Below are 23520 nucleotides of genomic sequence, written 5' to 3' on the forward strand. Positions count from 1 at the left end.
GTTTAATGGGCTACACCAGAGTCTAATAGTATCTTTCTATCTCTTACACACTGAGAAGCCCAGTCAGTAGGGTTAGTCTGCAGTCGTACTACTTTCAAAAGAGAGAAGTGTAAAGCTTTGGAGCTGACTGGTTAAAAATTAGTATGAGTATTAATTTTTATTAAATTAATGAAAATTAATTTTCATTGTGTTGAAATATAAGCAGATTTGTTTAAGCCCTTGGTTTGCCTTTGGATAATTCAGCACTATCGTATCAATTAAGCTCTTGCAGCACAGAACGAATCCTCCGAGAAGACTTTGAACCAGGTTATATCTTCAAGCAGCTGCTGTCTGACGAATCACCACATCGTGGCAGCAAAGATTATTTCGTTCTATAATAAAATGTTGCCTACGCCCCCGTTTTTTTTTTTTTGCTGTGCTATACTGCCAGTAAAACAGTTCACAAATAAAAATAAAATAAAACAGGTTTAATATACTGAAGCACGTAGAAAACGTTACCATCGTTTCAAGTAAGCTTCTTAGCACAATGATGTATACAAATATGTATAAAAACAGCTCACAGATTAATTACATCTCTATTGATTTTAAAGATACTGGGGTGAATAGAGTCGCAATAATATCCTGCAGAACTACACACATTTGAGTCATTCCTTTTCCCAGCCTCCTTTGATTGCATTCTGTCTGTCCGGTCAGGTGACGCGCGTTCGAGCAGCTGTACAGCCTCACAGTCATCACACTTTTCACAGGACCGACACGAACGGATACGTCGACGTCGTATTGTAGCCGACATAGAAACTCGGTAGCATACAGAATACTGGGAGCGTTGTAAAAGATCATTCGGAATGGGGGACCGCGGGGTTTTCTTGCTGTTGCTGGTTGCGACCTCGGCACTGGCGGTTGAGGTAAGGATGAAATACAGAAATGTTGCGTTGTGTTGTAGATACGACAAGGGTGAGCAGCGGGACTCCGCAGCGATATACCGCTGTATATTTCAACCTGCCTGACTCGTCAATACTATGATGGCATGTATTTAAAGCACTGTAAAACAAAATACACAAAAATATTTCTTTAAACACATTTCCCCTCATCGAGGGCACATTTTGGCTATTTGTATCGGTTATGTGCTTTATAAGCCAGAAAGAACGGTTATGTTTTTTTAAGGGCTAACAAAATCTCACCTTGAGGCTACCTCGGGGATAAATGGTAACAGCTACGCTAGCACGAATATTTAGAAACGCAGTTATAACGCTTAATAATAATAATACATCACGTTATAAATCCTAAATTTCGGTAGACAAGATTTTGTGCTGGTTCGTGTTATTGAAATCAGACTGAACCGGTTATTTTATTTACCTGACCAGTGTATATTTAAGTTGTTTAGCTATATTTCCGAAAGGGGTTCGTTGTTTATCGTTAAATGGGCCTATATCCTTTTTATATATGCTGATAATAGATCACATTATGCCATTGTGTCTCACACTTCTCTACGTAGCCTGCAATAAACGTTTAACAACAACAAAGAAAACGTTTTTGTATAGAGGTCGTCTTCACATACGGGCCAAATTATTTTTGCGGGGACAAGATACAGTAATACCCACAGCTTACGTTTAAATTACTGACCGCGAAACGTATGAGAGAATATAACCATCCGCGAGGCTACATATGTACTTGTTCCATCGGTTCGTTTAAAAAATAAGTTTATGTTGGTGTCAGTGTAGGTTTGTAGAAATCTAGACCGTTGTCTAAAAATTGCGCAGTTGTAGTCCTGGTTAAATTTAGCGGTGCTGTTCAGAAGTGGGTGTGAAGAAATGTTATTTTTATGTTTCATTTTTTTTCTTTACGTTAATGTAACGGTTTGTTTGACTGTACAGATGGAAGGCCTGTGTAGTAATTAGCAAGGAACATGACCACCTCTGTTTGCCAAGCTCTGCTTTTTTAATGAATATTTCTCCGTCAACATGTTACCTACATGTCGTGGGTAGGGATGGTTGGATGTATCCAGACAGAAGCAAGATGGCGGCGGTTAACTGCAGTAACTATGCCAGTAAAGTCAGTGGGAGTCTGCCTGAAACAACATTTTTTATATAGTAGTTGTCTGAACAAGTAAATACAAGCTTTTCTTGAACGTAACAAGCAACTGGCATTGTTATGCGGTCTACGGCAGAACTTCACATAGTAGTCTCTCAACCTTAAGGCTGTTCTCTCAAAATACCAAGCCTTCGTTTTTGTTACTGCAAGTCATATCTTGTCCTGAACTACATTTTAGATTGACCACGTTATCACGAATTCCACCGTCAGTGTGGTATTTTCAAGGTAACCGTCTGCTCTCCACGAGGCTACATAACCTATAGGCCATAGAAAACTCGCGAGTTGACTGAGGGAATTTGCGGTCCTTATATCTAATACAAATGTACGTGTCTATGACCTTAGAAATAAACTGATCAGAAACGTACGTTTAGCTTTATAACAGCTAGATTCATGTGATGAAGACGTCTCAAGGCTTGCCTGGATTGTAACAACGTATGTCTTTGTCGAGCGCAATATCTCAGATTTCATCTTGTGTGAAATAACTTCCCAAGTAATAAGCAATAAGCTCAGGTGACAACTTTAGTACGACGTATGTGGGCTATGTTAGTGGAACAGCTATATCAAAATGAATTTGGAATAGCAGTATAATTGTCATCCCATGCTAATTATCTTTAATTCCAGTGACACCTTAATTAAAGTCAATAATTGGGTGACTTAAATAATGGTTGCACTGAGGTTTACCTGCTAGGTGTTCCTCATAGGGTGCACAGACCTTTCAAAATAAAGGAGCATGATTGTGTTCCTTTTATGAGTATGACGAGACGTTCACGAGGTGACTACAGCACTAGCCACCTCACTAGATTGACGGCTCTCCACCATTATTTTAACCAGTTTCTTTGTGTATGGCCTTGGAATTCAGAATTATGGCTAATGAAAATCCTCTGTTCCAATAATGTAGTTTTCATGTATTTTTACTACTTTTTACTATGCTTTTTCCAGGTGTAGTGTCATGTTAATTATGACAATCCTGGTACACACATTTTGATAGTATTTAGGCTATACCAATTACCCTTCAGTCAAATTTGCCAACCTTTAGACATCTAGATTTTATTAAAAAAATTTGCCTCAATTAAATTAATAATTTCTGGTCTAAACCCACTGCCTAAATACCAGTCATTACTGCTTTTATTACTTGATTCTGCCTGTTTATATAGAAACTTCAAATGACGAAGAAAAGTTTGTACATCCAATGAATTTTATACTGAACTTTGAGGAGAAACCTAAATCTTTATTCCGAAAGTCCTACACTTATTTATCATCATGGACAAGTTCTTTGTTCTGACCGATGTGCCTTCTTGTGTGTTCTTTTCAATTAGCCTTGTACCACAGCCTTTTCATTTTGAGCCACAGCTCTTGAAAGGTCATGTTTCCTGCAGTGGAATGGAAAGCATTCAGAGCTGATCACCATGAAAAGCCCAGCACTGAATACGGGTCTTTGTTTGGCTACAGCACGGTCTGTCAGCAGGTGAGGGATGTTGTGTCTGGAGAGATGAGCGGCACAGTAGATCGCTGTATAATTGGGATGGCCAGCTGACCAGGATTTGTCCTGCCTGTATTGGCATGGCTGATTTGTTACCGCATGCAGATGCAGATGCAACTCAATTCTGTTGTACAGAGAAGATGAAGCTGGGCAACTTCCTGCTGGCTGGTTGACGGGGGGTGGGGGGGGGGGGGGGGGGGGCGTAGATTATGAGATCCATAGCTAACACATATTCTCCAGTGGTTGTGCTGCCTTGGCAACGGGACTGTTGCTTAGTGGGGGCGAATGACCTTTGACCTTCACAGTTGACTATAATCAGGAAGTGTGAGTAGCACAGAGCTCAAATGGTCCATGGGGCTTTGTCTTGAATGGAAACCGGGGAAACAGTACCCATGGCATTATGGTGTGATCTCACTACAGGTAATAGCCTGATGAGCTGTGGGTTTGGCTTCACTTTAGATTCTTACTGAAGGGGGGGAAAAAAGAAATATTTACGTTAACGATGGTGGTTTCAGAATCTTTCAACTTAATTGTTTCATTTAATGTTTTTCCAAACACGGAACAGAGCAAAGAATAAACCAGTTAAAATAACATGTATTCTTTGATTCATAGAAATATACTCTGCATCTTCATAGAGAATCTCTGTGAGTTTAGGCTTATTTTTCAAGTGCATGGGCACGACAAACGTTACACAGGCGCGGCTGTGTATGGCTGGACCCTTCTCCACCTGCACTTTTCAGGGGCTGCTATAACACCCAGACTACCCATCGATGCACAGCACCTGGGCTATAATTAGCGCTCCCCCAGAGAACCATGTCTGAGCTGGGCCAGGGTGCAATATTCCTGTCACCCTGCTCTCATTCCTGTCACCGTAGGGTCCTGTCCCCCCACCTCCCCCTGCTTTCCTTTTGATACAGTAAAGCGTGATATTTCCATTACCAAATCATGCTCAGGCTGTTTGGAGAGGATTAGTGGAGTGCCCTGAGAATTTGATGATGCAAGATGTAGGTCTAGACTAGCATGTGAAGATCTAAGGCAAGCATATATTTGTACATCTAAGAGCTCATGCTGTTTTTTCCCTGCACAGACATATGATGACAAAATACGGAAATGTTGAAGAAAAAATGTTATTTATGTATATGCACAAATTGAGTGATGCTATATAATTATTTTATTTATATATATATATAAAATTTAGTAGGAGTAAAAAATTTTATGACTAATTTTAGGTCACTTATGACAGGGTGGTGTGGTAGACATTTGCTGGCCATGCAAAGCTGTTCATGATTTTCTTGTTTCGCTCTTATTCACTGAAATAAAAAGGAACACTTCCTCTGTTTGTCTGGCCACGGGTGACGTAAAGACAAATGGCTCACCCTCTGCTGTGTGCACCCCACGGTCTGTGTACAGTGCATGTGATTGTTCTCAACTAGAATGATCTGGCAAGAATATGTCTGAGAAGGTAACAGATATGTTGAGTTGTTTTGAGGGATGACCTAAATTTAAAGGAAGTGGGAGTAGTTTTTCCTGAAGGAGTTGTAAAACCTGTTTGGTGCCCCACATTCTCATGCTTCACCATAAGAATTGTCAGCAACACTAAGAAATAGCTGGTAAGATCACGTTTAGGTGCACTGTGGTATTACATTTGCCAGAACTAGGTATTGTGTATCTTCCATCATTCCCTCCCCCACCGAAGGCTTGAAGGCAACAGATCTTCCATCAAGAGACAAAGAGAATGAGTTACAGTCCATATGCGTCTCTCTGTAACAAGGGCACCAAACAGGTTGACTTATGTGTTGCCATGGTGAAGGTGGAGGTCAGGCAGCGGGCAGCGTAGCACTTCTGAGAAATCGCAGTGGGTTCCCTGCAGGCTCTCTGGCCAAGGGCTCGACTCTGTCATTCAGAGACAGAGTTCCGTCATTCTCATCCACCTCTGTCCTTACCTCTCCTCCAACACAATGCATTTCAATGATTTTTATTCCCAATGGAGCAAAGTGATGCTACAACTTAAAAGTTCCCTTTCAGAATTATCATTCAACATTTGCCCACTGATGAATACATGGCATCTAACTCTGTTCACATCTTTAGGCTATTCACATACTGGTAGATTGTTGTTTTAGAACAAAGATTAGCATTCTTGACTGTAATCTTACCATAAAAAACCTTTATATAGAGACTGCTGAACTGGTCCTATATTGGCACAAAGGGGTGGGTGGAGGGGGGGTCTCTTCCAAATGGGATTGTGGGGGTGAGATAATGGATGGATTGTTGAGTGGCGTCAGAGCAGTTGAGTGGGGGGTTGGTGTGGCAACAGCCAGTATCTGTAAGAGCACACATCTCCGCTGTCTTTGTCGTGGTGGTTGTGTTTGTGTGTGTGTGTGTGTGTGTGTGTGTGTGTGTGCGTGCGTGCGTGCGCGCACGCGTGTCAGTGAGTTGGTGCAGTGCAGGGTGGAATGTTGGCAGGCAGTATGAGGGAAAACGAGAGGCAGACTGCCCTGTAATCATCGCAATGCATACCCACCCCGAGGATCTGGTCCTAGCAACGAATAGCGGATATTATTTTACACACATGCCTGAAAGCTTAAGGGGAATGCTCAGATGATTTTGTTTTGTTTTTTTTCCCCCCCTAACTGTGTGTGCGCTTTGATTACCACCTCTATCTCTCTCAGACAGGCACACCCAAATCTGCTATCACTCTCCACCATTTGCTTTGTGTTCTGTGGAGGTTTACTACGTAGCTGTTATTTCTTTGTCTTTGGTAAACAGTTTACATTGTTATCCTGCATAAACCCAAAAATATTGAATGTATGCTGCTTATTTGAATTTTTAAATAAGTATTTAAATTTTGTATAGAGGGTTTTTAATCATTGACAGACTTTTGTCTGTGTCTCATCAGCTTTTGAACAACTCAAGTTGCTATGACCAGGAATCTCTTACTCTTCTTATATCCAGTCAAAGAATATTACAGCACAGCTCTGAAACCCTGTCTGTTAGGTGAGGGGTTCACAAATGTTCCTCTCTGATAACACAAGTTCACAACTAAAAGTGAGCCAAGTCTCAGAGGCTGCTTTAGAGCGGATTACATGCTAAAGCTTTTGCATGCAAATGTGATTGAAAGTGCAAACACAGCAGATGGTGGGAAATTCATCCTGGTCTGTGAGGAAGCCGCACCCACAATGAACTATGTGTTAATTTGGGTCAGCTAGAGAAGGTGACCCATACCAGTCAATAGTTCAATTGCATTGTGGAACAGTATGATCTGTTTTTCACTTCCTTCTAAAATCTGAGAAGTCTTGCTCTTGTTACTTTATTTGAAATTGTATTTGAAGAGAGTGAAGATCATATCTCAGCATGATTCCACTGTGTTTTTAGTTGAGCCTGTTTTGCTTATCAGACTGAAGGCATGGTTGCGTCAAGTCTTGCAGTTTAATCTATTGCTATTATACTTTTAACAAGGAGGTTTTCTCATTAGTTAAGGATTAAATTGGTAATGGTAATTTCTTTCATGATTGTAAAAAATAACTCTGTTTTGAACAGCAAACATCCAGACAAATGGTGTAAGGTTATTTACAGGTCTACACAGAGAATTGGGAAGAATGGTGAAGATTCTGAAGTTGACTTACTCCTGTCATGCCCAAAGATGGGTGTGGGTGAGCAAAGGGCTAAAGTTACCTGGTTAGCTCAAGCTACTCATTAGTAACTGCATTGTTCATTCCTTCCAACAGGAGCATGTCCCCAAAATAATACTGAAGTATTAACTTCAGGTCAGCCCTAAATGATGGGTTTGTAATCCCACATCCTTTCACTCCATTCATCACTTTGACTTCACCGACATTTTATCCGTGTTGAAGTTATTGGTTAGTTCTCCTATAGCCCATTTTGAGTACTGGAAATTGCCTTTTAAACCCTTTTACGAAAGATAAACTCAAGTGTGTCCATTTGCTTTCTTATCAGTGTCCATCCAAGCAGCCTAAGCACTCTCTGTGTGCCCACCATCAGTGGAGAAGCGTGTCCCAGGCTCTGATCTTGGCCTGGGGTTTATTTGATTCTCTCCAGAGCCTCCCTGTCCAACAACACTGGCAAGAGTGGCATGAAAAGAGGTAGCAAGGGCAACCAGTGGCTGGCTGCAGCAGGCCTATGTGAATATTATGGGTTAGTAATTGTGACTAGGTAACTTGCCAGGGTGAATTTTATGGCCATCTTTTCTTAGACTGAGGCCAGTAATAACTGACTAATAACTTTACGAACCCTCGGGTATAATCTTTTTAGTTTTGGAGAACAGAGGTGGGGAGCTAATTTAAAAAAAAAAAAAAAAAAAAAAAAAAGGTTTATTGCAAACTTTGGTTTTTTAAACACCCACAGTGCACTTGAACATTTGAAACGAGGCTTTTGTGAAGGGATTTTTAAAAAAATTTAAGATCAAAGAAAAAACGGAAGTAGTTCAGATAGCCTGATGGCACTCTTTCAGTGGCAAGTTTGTCTTGTACAGTTAGTTATCACTATGTAACCATCTCCTCTGCTAGATGGAGATTATATTCTATAGTTGTTTTTCTCTAGTCCAACTCCACTCTGCTCATGCTGTGTGAACTTATGCTTTCCCTGAATGTTAATTACCTAAATGTGATTAGTCTAGCACATACTAAATGTCAGTCACCTACAAGGCAACTTGCTCTTGTGCCCTTTTCCGATCCTTGTGTCAGACTGCTAGTCAGCAGTGGCATATCGATTAGCGTCGTATCTTGTTACGATGTCTCGGAAGATGCATTCGATCATTTGGGAAGGCTTGAAGGAGAAGTCGTGAATCTCATGGCATCACTGATGTGGACTCTCTTATGCGTTAGGCTGTTCACTTTAAGAAGCACTTTCAGGTTCATTGATTGTGTGGAAATTTGTCCCTAGTCCCTACCTTGTTGGGCTACAGATGGGTGGGATTTGTTTGATCTGAGAAGAACTGACTCTCTGTGTGTGTGTGTGTGTGTGTGTGTGTGTGTGTGTGTGTGTGTGTGTGTGTGTGTGTGTGTGTGTGTGTATATACATACTGCAAGGGATTTGCACTCATGCACCTTGTATGTGTGGGTGACCTTGAAGGACATTGACTTCACATCCCAATCCAAATGAGCAGTGATCTGATCTGCCTGAGACTGTGTGTGTGTGTGTTTATATGTGTAGTGTGTATCAGATGTTTCCAGTAGTCCACTCTATTCATAACGTGTTCCGCTTCTTCACAAACGAGCTGCTGTCGTCTTGACGGCGCATTCAGTGTTCTAACACGATCACAGAACAGAAAATGTTACCTTGCTTCCCCCCCCCCCCATCTTTGTTATTTCGGCCACAACACAATGCCGTCTTTGAGTGATGTTTTGCCTTTGCTCTATGCTCCCACTCGCCCGCAAAAATACCTTCTCGCACAGGAATCGCACAAATCAAACAGAAATAAAAGACCTGGTGAGAAAAATAAGAGTTTCTGTTTTATTAACTGCTGTTGCTTTCCACACTAGCTTTGATAGTAAAAAGCTCTAGGGCCCATTTACAGTAAACGCTCATCAGTGCTGCCACCTGTAGACCAGTGGCAGAATGCCCGTAGCTGATTTGTGAATTTGCCTTATTCGGGGCAACCAGCAGAAGCTGGTCTTCCCTTCCTTTCCTGATGACATCAGCGTTGTTCCACCCCATACAGCAGATTAATTTAAGCATTGTAGCAATCTATGCATGTGTAATTATACAGGATGCAATTTTTAGGTAAAACAGCATTTTAACAAAGCTGTATGGGTGGGGTCGCCATGCCTCCATTAGTAAACCTTATTGTCCATCATGCCACGTTTATCAAATGTTTATAAGTTTCTTCTCTAAATTATGTTATGTGCATGTTCTCCGAGTGATCCTGGAATGTCTTGTAAAACTCTCTTAATGGCTGACAGCCTCTTATTTTCCCATGAATCCAGCCGCTGACATGTGCAGGACTGTTTTGTGGTGCCGGGTGTGTTGTAGATGTTTTATAATTACAAGGCAGCAGTTTTCTAAGGCAATATAAATGGGTGAATGTGACAGCACTGAAGAAAAGGAGGGACAGTTTGAGCATCCCTGTGAGAAGCATGGTGAAAATTTAACAACAAAAATATACTCTTCTCATCCACAAATAAATGCCTGTCTCCGCTATATGAGGAATGGTGTCATGAGTGTACAAAACCTCAACCACTTTCTGCTTCCAAATCTAAATAAGATATCCTGGACAGTGTTAAAATGGAAAAAAAAAAAAAAAAAACTTTATGCCCATCAGCTACAAAATGTGCAAGTCAAATTCCCGCTTGTCTCCCCAGGTGCCGTCAGAGGAGGCTGCGGGATTGCTGGCCGAGCCGCAGGTGGCGATGTTCTGCGGCAAGCTCAACATGCACGTCAACGTCCAGACTGGCAAGTGGGAGCTGGATCCCTCAGGCACCAAGAGCTGCATCGGCACCAAAGAGGGCATCCTCCAGTACTGCCAGGAGGTAGGCCACGACCCGTGGGGAGAAGGGCAGGCCGGAGATGATTCGGAGAGGGGTGGTGCAGAGGAGGGTGGATGTGCAAAACAGCAAAGGGAGGGAAGAAGTGAAGGGCTATGAAGAGAGGGAGGGACAGATCTGGCTGACGTGACTCGGCTCCTGAAGGATTTTAGTAATTAGCCAATAAGAAAAGTGCTAAATTGTCCAGCGCATTCGTGAGACATTGACCTGTGAGGGAGAGGGGACTGAGCGTTGTTGTCAAAGATGCCACGAGAGCTCCACGGGACAGATGGGTCCAGATGTCCTAGCATCTTGGTGAATGGACTGATGTGGATGAGGGAGAGTGACTGTGCACAAAGCATGTGGTGTTGGGGGCGGGGGGGGGAGGGGGGGTTGCTCGGCTGAACGGTCAACTTAACATTCCTGCAGGTGTATCCAGAGCTGCAGATCACAAATGTGGTAGAGGCCAATCAGCCGGTTAGTATCCAGAACTGGTGCAAGAAGAGTCGCAAGCCGTGCCGAAGTCATGTACACATCGTGGTGCCCTACCGTTGCCTAGGTATGGTGTGTGTGTTTGTTTGTGTGTGTGTCCGTCCTCTCTGCTACCTATTTTGTTCATGGGACAGGGATCTGGTCCTCCAGGGACAAGATAACACCTATTTGTTATGCCAATACCTATTTCCTAGTCACAGTGTCTGACATTAAAATGTATAATTACGTTTGGCATCGATTTGCATATGTGCAGGTTTCATGCATTTTTGATAAACCTTTTGCCTTAGTCGGGGAGTTTGTGAGTGATGCCCTGCTGGTTCCTGACAAGTGTAAGTTCCTGCACCAGGAGCGGATGGACATGTGTGAGAGCCACCTACACTGGCACTCCGTGGCCAAAGAGGTGAGGGGACACTGGACAGGACTAATTTAGAACTATACAGAAACCTCACATCAAGCTACTGTAAATAATGCCTTGACCCGTGAGCATCACATCATTAAACCTGGCATTACACATGAGGCATGTTTGCATGACTTGTCAAACATGAAGCAGTTTCAATGGCTTCTGCTGCCATTGGAGCTGGTATGGAAATTCAGCCTTTGTCTTGGTTAGACAAATGCATGTCTAGACTCGCTGGTAGAGATTTCATTTTGACAACGCTTCTCCAGCACGTTGTCCCCCAGGATAGTTGTTGAGCATCTCTCAAGGACTTAAGATGCACCTGTCAGTCCTACTTATTAGATCATTCCCGTACCACGGCCAGTCTCCTTCCGTATCCCGACGTTGTCCCTGTAGGCACAATAGAGGCCTTTCCCACTAGTAAACAGATGATTGAAATTGTTTTGAAAGGAATCAAGTCCTACTGAATGTGTCTTTCCAACTCTACTATCTCTCTCTCTCTCTCTCTCTCTCTCTCTCTGCAGTCTTGCGGGGACCACACCATGAACCTCCACAATTATGGGATGCTGTTGCCCTGCGCAATTGACCGTTTTCGCGGCGTTGAGTTTGTGTGCTGCCCGGTGGAGGCAGAGAGAGAGACAGACAGTGCCGACATGGAGGAGGACGACTCCGATGTGTGGTGGGGAGGTGCCGAGAACGACTACACCGATAACAGGTGTGCCACACAGACACACCCTTTGGGTTAGTGTGTATATATGGAGATTTGGCACCAGACTGTGTTACTGCTGAGATGGGTCCTGATATTACTTTAGCTAAATTTACTCCAAACCTCACATCCAAAGTCTTTCAGCCGTTTTTTGTTGGTGGTGTGTGTGTGTTTGTGTTTGTTTGTTTGTTTTTTAACAAAATGTTTTTTGCTCATTTGGATCAGTAGTATCTGTGGGGACATTTTGTTCACAAAGAGATTACAATAAAATACTCACACACACCCACACACACACACACCAACCAAACATGTAATTCTGTTCCTGTGTGTGGCAGTCTCATCCAATTTCTGTCACGTGTCCAATATGTCTGTGTCTTTTCCCTAAAACCTGAAAGAAAATCTAAATCACATGGAACCAGGGCCCTAAATGTCCTTAAGCCAGAAAGCTGATCTCAACCAGTGTCTTCTTTTCATATCTTAAAGAATAGATTAATAATGGTCTGGCAGATCAATGCAGATACTTGATAAACATGAGCCTTGTTTTTATTCCCCTTCCAGTTTAGGCTGCATTTGGATAGCAACACAGCTCTTTCTGCACATGGGTTTGTGCTTGTTTAGATCCACAAATCCAATCTGCTTAAGAACCAGTCTCATCATAGCAATGGTTCTAAAGAAGACTGTAGAACCTATGTACTCCTGTGTGTGTGTGTGTGTGTGTGTGTGTGCACACGCATGATGCTATTACCCACTGGACTGTATATCCACAAACTAACAACCACTCAGGCATATTGATGTGTGAAAACATAACTGAACCATAAATTTGTTTGGGTTTTTTTTCCTGTGTTCTTAACCGTATGTATAGTATGGCTCGGGAGGCGGAGCCAGTGAAGCAGACAGAGGTGGAGCCTACAGCAGCAGAGGATGATGAAGACCTTGAAGATGAAGAGGAGACTCTGGATAATGACCAGGATGGAGATGGGGAAGAAGAAGAAGAGGAGGAGGAAGAAGAGGAGGAGGAGGAAGAAGATGATGAGATGATTGATGAGCGTGGTGACAATGAGCAGACCACCAGCATTGCTATGACTACCACCACGACCACAACCACAGAATCTGTGGAGGAAGTAGTCAGAGGTAAGAGAGTGTGTGTGTGTGTGTGTGTGTGTGTGTGTGTGTGTGTGTCAGAAGAACAGTGAGCATGTTTATGTATGTTCATTATTTCAACATGTCACTTCATAGATCATCAAAAATGCAAGAGTATGGTTGTGTTAAATACAGTGACCCATTAAGAGCCACATTTTCATTTTGTGTGTGTGTGCGTGCGCATGCTTGTGTGCGTACGTACATGGATGTGTGCTTGCATGCATGAATTTGTGTGTGTGTGTGTGTGGGTGTGTGTGCGCGGGCGCACGCATGGGCGTGTGCGTGGCTGCATGTTGATGCGTGCGTGCCCCCTCTCAGACGTGTGCGGGGCGAGTGCAGAGACGGGCCCATGCCGGGCCATGCTGCCCCGCTGGTACTTTGTGAGGGAAGAGGGCCGCTGTGCGCCCTTCATCTACGGTGGCTGTGGAGGCAACCGCAATAACTTTGATTCGGAGGAGTACTGCCTGTCCGTCTGCGGCAGTGTGTGTAAGTCGCATGTGTGGTCCCACTCTCCGTCATCGTCGTCAACCGTGGCTGCGGTCACTCTCTGTCCTGGTGTATGAGCTCTCTCTCACACGAGTTCACCCCCCGCCGCGCCCGCTCAAACACCCTCACGAACAGCCTCCCGCAGCGTGCGCGAGCATCTGAGAAGACGCATTAGCACGTTAGCGTCTTACTCTCTATATGTTTCTCACTAGGAAAGCCACAGCTTGGTTTATACATGACAACAAAGCTTGGCTCAGCTGCTCCCTTCCATCTGGTGTTCTTCCACTGACTAACGTTCACCATGTACGCACGTGTGCGTGTGCATGCATACATATGTGCGTGCAAGCGTATGTGTGTGTGTGAGTGATCACACGCTTGCCTTTGTGCTGCAGTGACTCTGCAGTCCTGACTGCTTGCTCATCATGCCCTGAATGACCCTCTGACCTTTTAAACTCATGAGAGTGCTCATGATTGACTTTTGGAACTTCCTCCTGTTTTGTTTTTCTCTTTCTCCCCTTTCTTTTCTGCTCTGTAAGCCCTGGTCACACAACCATTCCCCTCATCACAGTCCTTCAAGAACTACCAACAAGGCTCAGTTTCAAAATGCTTACTGGAAAGTGCTTCTAAAAATTTCCCTCTTCCTGTTGAAATGGGATCAGGTTTCAAATTTTGTACCTAAGAGTATAGGTTATTGGACTAATTTAATTACAGACCAGTACTGACAACTTTAGGAATTTCATTCTCGCCAAATGCAAGATTTTTTTTTTTTAAACTGTAGGACATGCAGTATATTTTTGCGCAGTGTTGAAAATGAAAGCTTTTGTCCATGATGTCAAAATAAATTCCGCTTCCAGTGCTATAATTCATGAGTTCTTAACATTCTTCACATTGGAAGCAAAACCAGCTGGTATGTATCCCTGGGACCAGTGTGCTTTTGAATTAAGTCATTTGATTAAACTCATATGTCCATTCATTTGTTTATTCACTGAAAGATCCAAAACCTTCAGTTAAACGATATGACTATATGAGACTGCGGAGTCCACTCACATGTCAGAAGTAATTTAGCAGTTACATTATTTATGGTGCAAAGATGAAAAAGCATCCCCAATTCCCTTCCCATAAGGAATTTGTTGTACTGTGACTGACACTAACAAAATGTTGCTGATTTAGATTGATTCCCATGCTTGATGAATTCAATTTGAAATTGTTTACATCTCTGATTACTTTGGCCCCGTTTTCAGACTTAATTTTACAGATATTTCTCTAGCCAGTCTACTCTCTGAATGACTAACACTGCAGTTGGACATGCGCTGTGTCTTGCTCTTGCCCAGACTAATCGTGTGTGTGTGTGTGTGTGTGTGTGTGTGTGTGTGTGTGTGTGTTAGTTGGGGGGGGTGTTGGCTCTGCTCCCTCTACTCCACTCAGCTCAGCTCATTGCCTGTTGCTTTTAAACACTATCCTACCACCACATCTCTCTGCCTGCAGTACCCACCACTTCACCCATCTCCTCGGACGCCGTCGACCGCTATCTGGAGACCCCAGCCGACGAGAATGAGCATGCGCACTTCCAGAAGGCCAAGGAGAGTCTAGAAGCAAAGCACCACGAGAGGATGTCTCAGGTAAGGGTGTTCGGCAGGCTGAGATGGCCAGTTAAGGGGAGGCCAGTGTTGCTGGGCAGAGGACTGACGAAGCAGGACACCCAAATGCACACTGTACACGGTACAGACAGACCAAGAAGTACAGTGCTGATGGCTGATGACACGCACTGTAATTGGATTCCACCTGGAAGACAAAATGGTCATCCCCATTTTGTGCAGTGACTCAGCCATTCATTCGGCTGATCTCGTCCTCATGTAAGAAGTTACTGGCAGTCCAGGCAGGTTGAGACGCTTATAAGGTCTGGCTAGCAGATCGGAATATGACACTGCAAGCCTAACATGCCTCAGAGCTTCAGCCTTCCCAGCTTGGTGGTGTTACCTGCATGACAGAGGGAGAACACGTAATAAGAGTTCGGGACTTGCAGGTAGCCAAGTTGTGAACAAGCCAGAATGCAAGCATGACGTGGTGTCCTCATCGTGGGCTTTCTCCACTGTGCAGGTGATGAGAGAGTGGGAGGAAGCAGAGAGGCAGTCTAAGAGTCTGCCCCGCGCTGACAAAAAGGCAGTCATACAGGTGAGCGCCGCCCAGCTGAGGTTTCAGCACCTGGAAATTTCCCCTGAAGGCATAACGCACACACCATCCTGAAATTCAGCCTTTGGGGTTTTATTAAGGTTGGGCTCAAATTTCAGATTTGATGTTCCTCTCCTCCGCTCCTCTGGTTTCTTCTTCGAGAAGTTGGAAGGAGGATCGTTGCAGAAAGGAATGCCTCAATAAAAGTCTCTTCTGTTCTGTACCCAACTGTTCTCTCTCCTCCCCAACTCCCTGAGCAGCACTTCCAGGAGAAAGTGGAAGCACTGGAGCAGGAGGCTGCAAGCGAGAGACAGCAGCTGGTAGAGACCCACATGGCCCGTGTTGAGGCCCTGCTCAATGACCGCCGCCGCCTAGCACTCGAGAACTTTCTAACAGCCCTGCAGGCTGACCAGCCACGGGTATATATATATATATATATATATATATACACACACACACACACACACACACACACACACACACACAAATCCAGTATTTAAAACCTCCACAGATATACTAAACGTCTTAGCTTGGCTGTTGCTGCCTTTCTTGCTCCGAGTATTGAGGCCAACCAGATAATGTACAGAGGAGAGCACAAGCAAAAACCATTCCACACATAGACACACCCAGACCTTTTCACACAGCTCTGACTTCCAGTCATAACCCTTCACCATCTGTGCCTCTCCATCCCTCCTCCTCTCCCTCTGCGTATTCACCCGTTTTCTGCTCCACTGCTTTCCTGACACTTATCTCCCCTTCCAGTACCCCCCCCCGCCTCTCTTTCCTTTAGCCTCATACTCAATCCAATCTTCGTTTTTCATTTTCTTGCCTGTTCCAGTTAAGACTGTATGCAGACACACAAAGGGGAGCAGAGAAGGAGAGAAGAGAATTTGATTATTCAAAGAGGAGATGCTTATTCTAGACCTGCTACTACTGAGGCCTCATTTTCTTATATTTAACAATATTAGGCCATAAATGTAATTGACAGGAAAATGTAATTATTCCTACTGTAAAATCTTGGTTTTAAAAAAAATGCCTGTGAATTTCATAAGTGCTGCTACCGAAGCAGTAAATATCATTAGCTTTTAATGCATTCCATTGTGTGGATATAGGTATGTACTAGTAACCAAAGGACTCGCCACCATACTGCTAAAACACACGAACACCCTTAAGGTGTGTGTGTTTTTCCTTAAGAACTCCTTTAAGAGGTTGATGCTTTTCTTTTGGCCATAAACTCCAGTCTCCAGTCCAGTCTCTATGCTCTCGAATGTTTGTGTAGCCATTACTAGAACATTTAGCCTCCTCAGAAGAGTTGGAAAGCACATATTCCTTTCAAATAATCAAACATACGAAGCTACTGGCAGCACATTCGCATTAACATATTAATACACGTTAACAGCATGAAAGCATGCCATATGGCTGCCTATATGACTGCTGCCAACTCTCGACACTCGCACCTAAGGCAGCAACAGGATGACGAATAATGGCTGACCATTTGGTCTGCGTCCTATTCCAAGAAGAATAACCACTCTTTCTCTCTCTCTCTCTCTCTCTCTCTCTCTCCCTCTAGCCACATCACGTGTTCATCCTGTTGAAGAAGTACGTGCGTGCGGAGCAGAAGGACAGACAGCACACCCTGAAACACTTTGAGCATGTCCGCGTGGTGGACCCCAAGAAGGCAGCCCAGATCCGTCCCCAGGTAGCCAGCCAGGGCCGCTCCTGTTCCAGCCTTTGGGAATGGGATGACCTGGCAGACTGTCGGGTGCTCACCTGCCATATTGTGGGACTGAATCCAGATTGTTTTGAAGCCTTTTTGTGATTTTATGATTTGAGCTTGTAAGATTAGCCTTGGGGGGGGGGGGGGTTATTTCATAACATTTGACTTCTCATTTGATTTTTGAAGTCAGAAAGGCCTGTATTGATTCAGGACCTCAGTCATTTTGTAGTCAGCTGAAAGGATAAAGGGATTAGAGCCTCATGCTTCAAGCCCTCTGGCTTCACCTTCAGGTGCTGACCCACCTGCGTGTGATTGAGGAGAGGATGAACCAGTCTCTGGGGCTTCTCTACAAGGTGCCCGGTGTATTGGAAGATATCCAGGATCAAGTGGGTGAGTGTCTCTCTCTCTCACACACACACACAACAGCTTACACATAAAAACATTTAATGACCTATAACCACTTGCATCTTGATTTCATGTAGGTTACTACATATCGTGTCATATTACAGTATGACGACTTGTATCTGTTGCTTCTTCTTGTTTTGTCCACCCCCACCGTGTGTGTGTGTTGTGTTGTGTTCTATGCGTCATTTGACCATCTGTGAGTCCCTGAATCAGTCATAGTCTATTTCTCTCTCTCCCCATGGTTTATACTCTTTTGCACTCTGGTGCCACTCTTTCATTAATCGCAGCTTTAATTAGAGCTCCAGCATTGATCTCTGTGTCTTTAATCTCCTCCTCTGTCTCTTGCCCACTCTCCTTTGTGCTTTGCACTGCGCTTCCCTGATACTTTATTGCTCTCAGCTCTTTTAATTTGCTCATTTCAGCTCTTTCTTCCACAAACTCGTCGGGCCCTAATTTTCTCCCTTTCCACCATGTTTGTGCAGCTTTCTACTCTGAGCTGGGTCAGCTCCATCACGGCTCGTCAGCCACGGAAATGCACGGCTACAAACGCTGAGGCTAAAAGCAGACGACTCGGGTCAGGGGCAGTCCCAGAGCTAAGCCCCTCACCTCTCTCTCTCTCTCTCTCACACTCAGAGCTCCTGCAGCGTGAGCAGCAAGAGATGTCGGCACAGCTAGCATCGCTTCAGAGCGACGGCAGGGTGAGTTATGGCAATGACGCCCTGATGCCGGACCTGCCTGACAGCACGGCCACACTGGACCTGCTCCCATCCGAGGACACCCAGCACCTGGGCCTGGATGGCCTGGGCTTCATCCACCCTGAGAGCTTCAACCAGCCCAACACCCAGAACCATGGTATATACCCACACAAAAAGTCTCTCAAACCTAGTTTCATAAAATATGAAGTACACCACAGTATAAGTATGTGGCGTGTTCACTGACAGTAAGGTCTTTTCCACTCTTCGTGTAGTTGAACCTGTCGATGCTCGGCCAATCCCCGACAGAGGCCTTCCTACGAGTCCAGGTGCATTTATTACACGTAATAAAGCCACATAAAACTGTCAGAACAAATTTAAGGCAGCATTGATTAAAATAAATGAAACCGTAGGACATACACTAATTGGTCAATTTCATAAGAATGCCATATTAATATGGTGTATTAAAATGATTATAAAGTGATGTCCAGCAGCAATGCTCAGCTAGACTGTGGCATTCAAACAAGGCACGATTGGTATTAGGGGGCACTGTGTGTGCCAAGAAAAGTATACCCCCGCACAATTATACCACCATCAGCCTGATCCGTTGACACAAGGAGAGTTGGGTCCATGGATTCATGGTGGTGTGATTCTTAACTCAAGCCATTGACCCAATTATGAATGATTTGATGCATTTCATCTCTGCCACATGACTGGCCGATTGGACAGTTGCATGAATAATCCGGTGTAAAGATGTTCCTAATGAAGCTGCTGGTGGGTCTGTGATGTATAGTGGGGAGTGTATTTAATATGGTGCTATAACGGATTGGGGAGTGTGTTTAATATGGTGCTATAACAGCATTTGCTCCATCTCCTGCCACCCTCCGCCCGCTGGGTCTAGTGTCTGGGCTGAAGCCGGAGGAAGTCCCTGAGCTGAGGATGGAGGCAGAGGAGAGGCGCAGTGCCGGCTATGAGGTGCACCATCAGAAGCTGGTATATAGTCACTGACGTGTGCGCACGCGTACACACACACACCCACACGCGTACGTGCACGCACACACACTTGAGATGGTTTCTAGACTCTAGTCTCCCTTCCCCGCATACACAATCTCCCAAGATCAGATCTAACATGGTGCCAGGAGAGTCTTGCAGCATCGTCCTTGTTACCACGTTACAAGGTCAGGTTGGCATGGCAACAGGGGCCCATTGCGATAGCAGCTGCCATGGCTTCCCCTGAGCATTCTTGCTAGTGCTAGAGTTATCCCCACTGCTATTTTAATATCTTTCTTTCTTTTCTTCACTTTTTTCTATCTCCCCGACTCCCTCCCGCTCTCTGCCTCTCCCTCATTCTCCCTCACTTGCTAGGTGTTTTTTGCAGAAGATGTCAGCTCCAACAAGGGTGCTATTATTGGCCTGATGGTCGGCGGTGTCGTCATAGCAACCATCATTGTCATTACCCTGGTGATGCTGAGAAAGAAGCAGTACACGTCCATCCATCACGGAGTGATTGAGGTCAGCACGGGTGGGCGGGTGCAGCATGACTCGGTGCCTCTGCGCCTTCTTCAACCGCATGTGACTGCCAGACCTGTTTTCAGTCTGCCATGTCCGCTTCATGTGAAACTAAATGCGGGTTACGTAGTTCTGCAGTTCTTGAGTTCTGATTCTCAATTTGTCATTTGAAGTTCAGATTATTTACTTTATTCTATGCTCTCGATTTCCATGTCTTTATTGCATGCGTGTATACAGTTGATTTGATGCTATTGTTGAATAATATAATGTTACTATATATATTTAGATAAGCATCGCTTCATTATTTTGCAAATTAATGTTATCAATCCTCTTTCACCCCACCCCCCGCCACAGGTGGATGCTGCTATCACTCCAGAGGAGCGCCATCTCTCTAAAATGCAGCAGAATGGCTATGAGAATCCCACCTATAAGTTTTTTGAGCAAATGCATAACTAAGGATCCATTTCCTAGGCTGAGTCCCTGACCCCTGATCTCTAACCCCCACTACCTGTAACCCCACTCTGGACAGTGTAGGGAAGAGCTTACTTCACATAGTCCACAGATGATTGGTCGCTTCCCCTGTCAATCAAAAAGACTTGCATCTTTCACTGGCTGTGGGGTGAGTTGGTCAACCCATTGCTACTGCAACTCTAATGCTACTGCAAGACCTTGGTTTTCTAGCGTGGCGAGGAAGTGCCCTTAAGCACTGATTCAAGGTTAGGTCTTTTCCCTTCCTCGATATTGGCCAAACTTGGATAGAGTTAGCTAATCCAAGGTCTGTTTAAGGACATTTACCAGAGTGTTCCCACACTGTCCATTCCCACACTACTTCAACTGCTAAACACTGGGATATAAAGTTTAAAGACACTGCTGTCCCTCCCTCTCTCCTCATCCCTCCGCTGTCCCTCCTTCTCCTCTCATCCCTCCTTCTACAGTCACCTATCCTGATCGTCTCCCTTGTGCGCTTCGATGACAGCTGTGCTGTGTTGGATTATGCCGGGTTATAAAGGATAAAATCATAATGACGATATGATTATAGTGATGAGATTAATCTACTCTTGAATGAGCTCTTTATTTTAAGATTTTTTTATTTTGGTTTGTTTTTCAAGAAAAAAAAGAAAAATCACTGTAAAAAGGAGAAAGATTAGAAGAATTTTTTGTTGCGTCTAATGTGTTGCCGTAATGCAGGAAAATTAGCTGTACCTATTTAGTGCATGATGAAAAACATGAAGAAAACTCTCTTCTGCTATCTGAATGGATTCTTTCTCATGTAGAGATCGTCATTTTAGCAGGGTTTAAACATTTAGTATCTTCTTGTGAACACGTGACTTAAATTTCGGTAACGAGAAAACGGATGTAGTCTAATTGGCTTTCTGCTTTATCATGTAAACACAATTTAAGGTCAATGCTTTTTTTTTTTTTTTTTTTTTTTTTTTTTTTTTTTTTTTTTTTTTTTTTTTTTTTACTTTGCTGAGTTCCTCCAGTACCTGGGGGCTGGATAAATCTGCCTGTGTACATTACATGTCTTTACGTTTGAGAGTGCTTTAATCCTATGCATTTCGGAGATGGATTTTGTTGCTCCCATGACCCACTTTATTTAATTTCAGTCTCCATTCTGAAATCACGTGGTTATGTGTTTTGTAATGGGATTTCCAGGGGCTGGGGCGTGGGTTTACCCAGAGGGTGGGTACAGTGGGGTTGGGAGGGGGGGGGCACATTCACTGTGTGTATTGTACGCGTGTTCTTTCCAGCCAGCTTTGTGTTTTTGTATGGTCCCATGTGCTGATGTAAAAGAAAAGCAAAACGAACGTAAAAGAAGAAGCAAAAAAAATTAATGCCTCTTGCCCTCAGCCTCTCCTGGTTTTCACGCTGCACAGGGGCGTCAAATGTTTTTTTTTTTTTTTTTTTTTTTTTTTTTTTCTCCTTTTCTTGTTCTCTCTCTGGATTCTCACCTCTCGCTTCTGTAACTATGGCAAAGTTGAGGAACAGGTGCAGCACTTTGGGCTGTGCTTGTGATGTCCCTCCTAGCTCTACACGGTCTACAGGCACTCTTCTGTCTTTTGCTTCCCCTTTTTTTTTTTTTTAAATTATCGGGCTTATTACAGGATGTCACCCCGAATGCCAGATTGCGACCACGCGAGCCAGATACTTGTCATGCATATACGGGGTGCTTAGCAGAGCAGGGGAATATAGAACAGACATGGCAAAGAGGGTAATTGAACACTGAACTAAATGAGAAACAGTGCATGTGGCACAGTCTCAATTCTGTTCCCCTGATTTGGGGGGGGGGGGTGTAATTAATATAATGGCGCTGATCTTGAATGAGTGGCTGCTTGCTAAGAGATGCTCTACTTCCATGGTCATGCAGTCTGATCCAGGATCAGGTCTAGCCTTTGCACATCTGATTTGGTATATTGGGTAGGGGGATGTGCATGGTAAGCAAGCCACTCAAAAGTCTCACCTAGCTCTTCTAATGAATGTGACAAACACTACACTACCCATCTAGCATGCATAGAAAACGTTTGCACTGCTCTGGTGAGTGTCTTCAAACCAAAAAGGAGGAACGTGTACAATTAAAAACCTCTTTTTCCCCCCTATTTTTTCCTCTCAGTGAGCTGATTGCAGGATCTCTTATAGCAGTCTCATCAGGCATGAAAAGACTGATGCGGAAACTCAGCAGTGGCTGGTTAATTACATAGGCTAAAGCGGCTCTAATTGCAGTTATTTGATCACATCTGCAGAGGAAGCTGAGGAAGGCTTTAGGGATGTGGGCAGAACTGCACTGTAGATGCAGAGAAAGCAGGGTTTCTTCATTTTCATTTTCTGTGACTTTTTCTTCCTCTCTGTAACTGTATGAAACATTTGCTTTGACTGGGAAAACTATGCTTTATACACTGTATTCCATAATAAAGTTTTGAATGTACATAGTTTCCCTGTGTGGTGTTTCATCATTCTTTACACAATCTTAAGTGTTCTAGACCCTGAATCCTAATGTTTCAGTAATTGGTATGCCTATAATGTATATCTAAAGTGTGTGTGTGTGTGTGTGGCATGCAGGCAATTTATATTGAATGAGACTAGATAATCAATAGATAGTGAATGAGACTAGATAATCAAATATTTAAATCTGAATTCTTCAGAAGGCTATGATCTTGCACTATAAGACTCACAAGGAAAGGAACACAAGAGCAGGACCAATTTTTTGCAAAATGTTTGCACTGCCTGTAAAAGAAGTACATTTCATAGACTGAGTGACTAAATTAAAATGGGCTAAGTCTAACAAAAGCTTGTCCTTGTGAAAAGCAAAAAATTAGACCATTATTTTCCCAAAATACGTATCCAGAATAACTAAAATTACAATTCCTGTGCAAGTAGCAAGATTTTTTTTGCAGTATTTTATATTTTAGTCCTCCACACACTTGGCAACATTTGTTAGAAACGCTTTGTATGTGTACAGTTAGAGATGAGATTTGTGGTCGTCAGTAGTTTTTAGCTGTCGGTTCTTCCTCTGATTACGTTTCTCAGCACAGATCCGCTCTTGGTTGGATGTTTTTTGTGTGATAAGGCAGCATTGACAGTTTACGTAATGGTGTGATTGAGGGAGTTGGCACAGCCGCGTTGCTGAGGTGTTCATGCACAACTTTGGCGTTGTCGCGGCAGTGTTGAGAATGGTAGATATCCAAATAATATCTCAGCTGTGCAGTGGTCAGAAACTAGCGAGCGATAAATGGAGCACAGGATGACACACATTCGTACCAAT

At 43.8% G+C, this 23520-nt stretch overlaps 1 protein-coding gene across 3 annotated transcripts; it reads left to right on the forward strand.

Annotated features, from left to right (window-relative positions):
* The first annotated feature begins 647 nt into the window (after positions 1–647).
* On the forward strand, positions 648–22690 carry appa (amyloid beta (A4) precursor protein a). Of its 3 annotated transcripts, none has more exons than XM_027005591.2 (17): positions 648–902; positions 9886–10053; positions 10477–10606; positions 10827–10939; positions 11461–11651; positions 12505–12773; positions 13101–13268; positions 14754–14887; positions 15366–15440; positions 15698–15856; positions 17008–17136; positions 17445–17544; positions 18193–18411; positions 18527–18580; positions 19153–19226; positions 19617–19763; positions 20115–22690. In XM_027005591.2, exons 1-17 carry the CDS (start codon positions 843–845, stop codon positions 20214–20216), a joined length of 2292 nt encoding a protein of 763 aa, XP_026861392.2. In that variant the 5' UTR covers positions 648–842; the 3' UTR covers positions 20217–22690. The 3 variants fall into 3 exon arrangements, with proteins under 3 accessions (XP_026861392.2, XP_026861391.2, XP_026861393.2); XM_027005590.2 differs by having other exon boundaries at positions 650–902; positions 19153–19244; XM_027005592.2 differs by lacking the exon at positions 13101–13268 and having other exon boundaries at positions 651–902; positions 19153–19244.
* The last annotated feature ends 830 nt before the right edge of the window (positions 22691–23520 follow it).

The sequence above is a fragment of the Electrophorus electricus genome, chromosome 16 (assembly GCF_013358815.1).
Source record: "Electrophorus electricus isolate fEleEle1 chromosome 16, fEleEle1.pri, whole genome shotgun sequence".
Classification (NCBI taxonomy): Eukaryota; Metazoa; Chordata; class Actinopteri; order Gymnotiformes; family Gymnotidae; genus Electrophorus; species Electrophorus electricus.

What these genes read in the sequence shown, in the direction of transcription:
- appa (XM_027005590.2), top strand. Translation starts at nt 843, where the DNA reads ATGGGGGACCGCGGGGTTTTCTTGCTGTTGCTGGTTGCGACCTCGGCA. An exon ending in ACCACGAGAGGATGTCTCAG is followed by an intron (nt 14,888 to 15,365) that starts GTAAGGGTGTTC and finishes TCCACTGTGCAG; the next exon opens with GTGATGAGAGAGTGGGAGGA. An exon ending in AGATATCCAGGATCAAGTGG is followed by an intron (nt 17,545 to 18,192) that starts GTGAGTGTCTCT and finishes TCTCACACTCAG; the next exon opens with AGCTCCTGCAGCGTGAGCAG.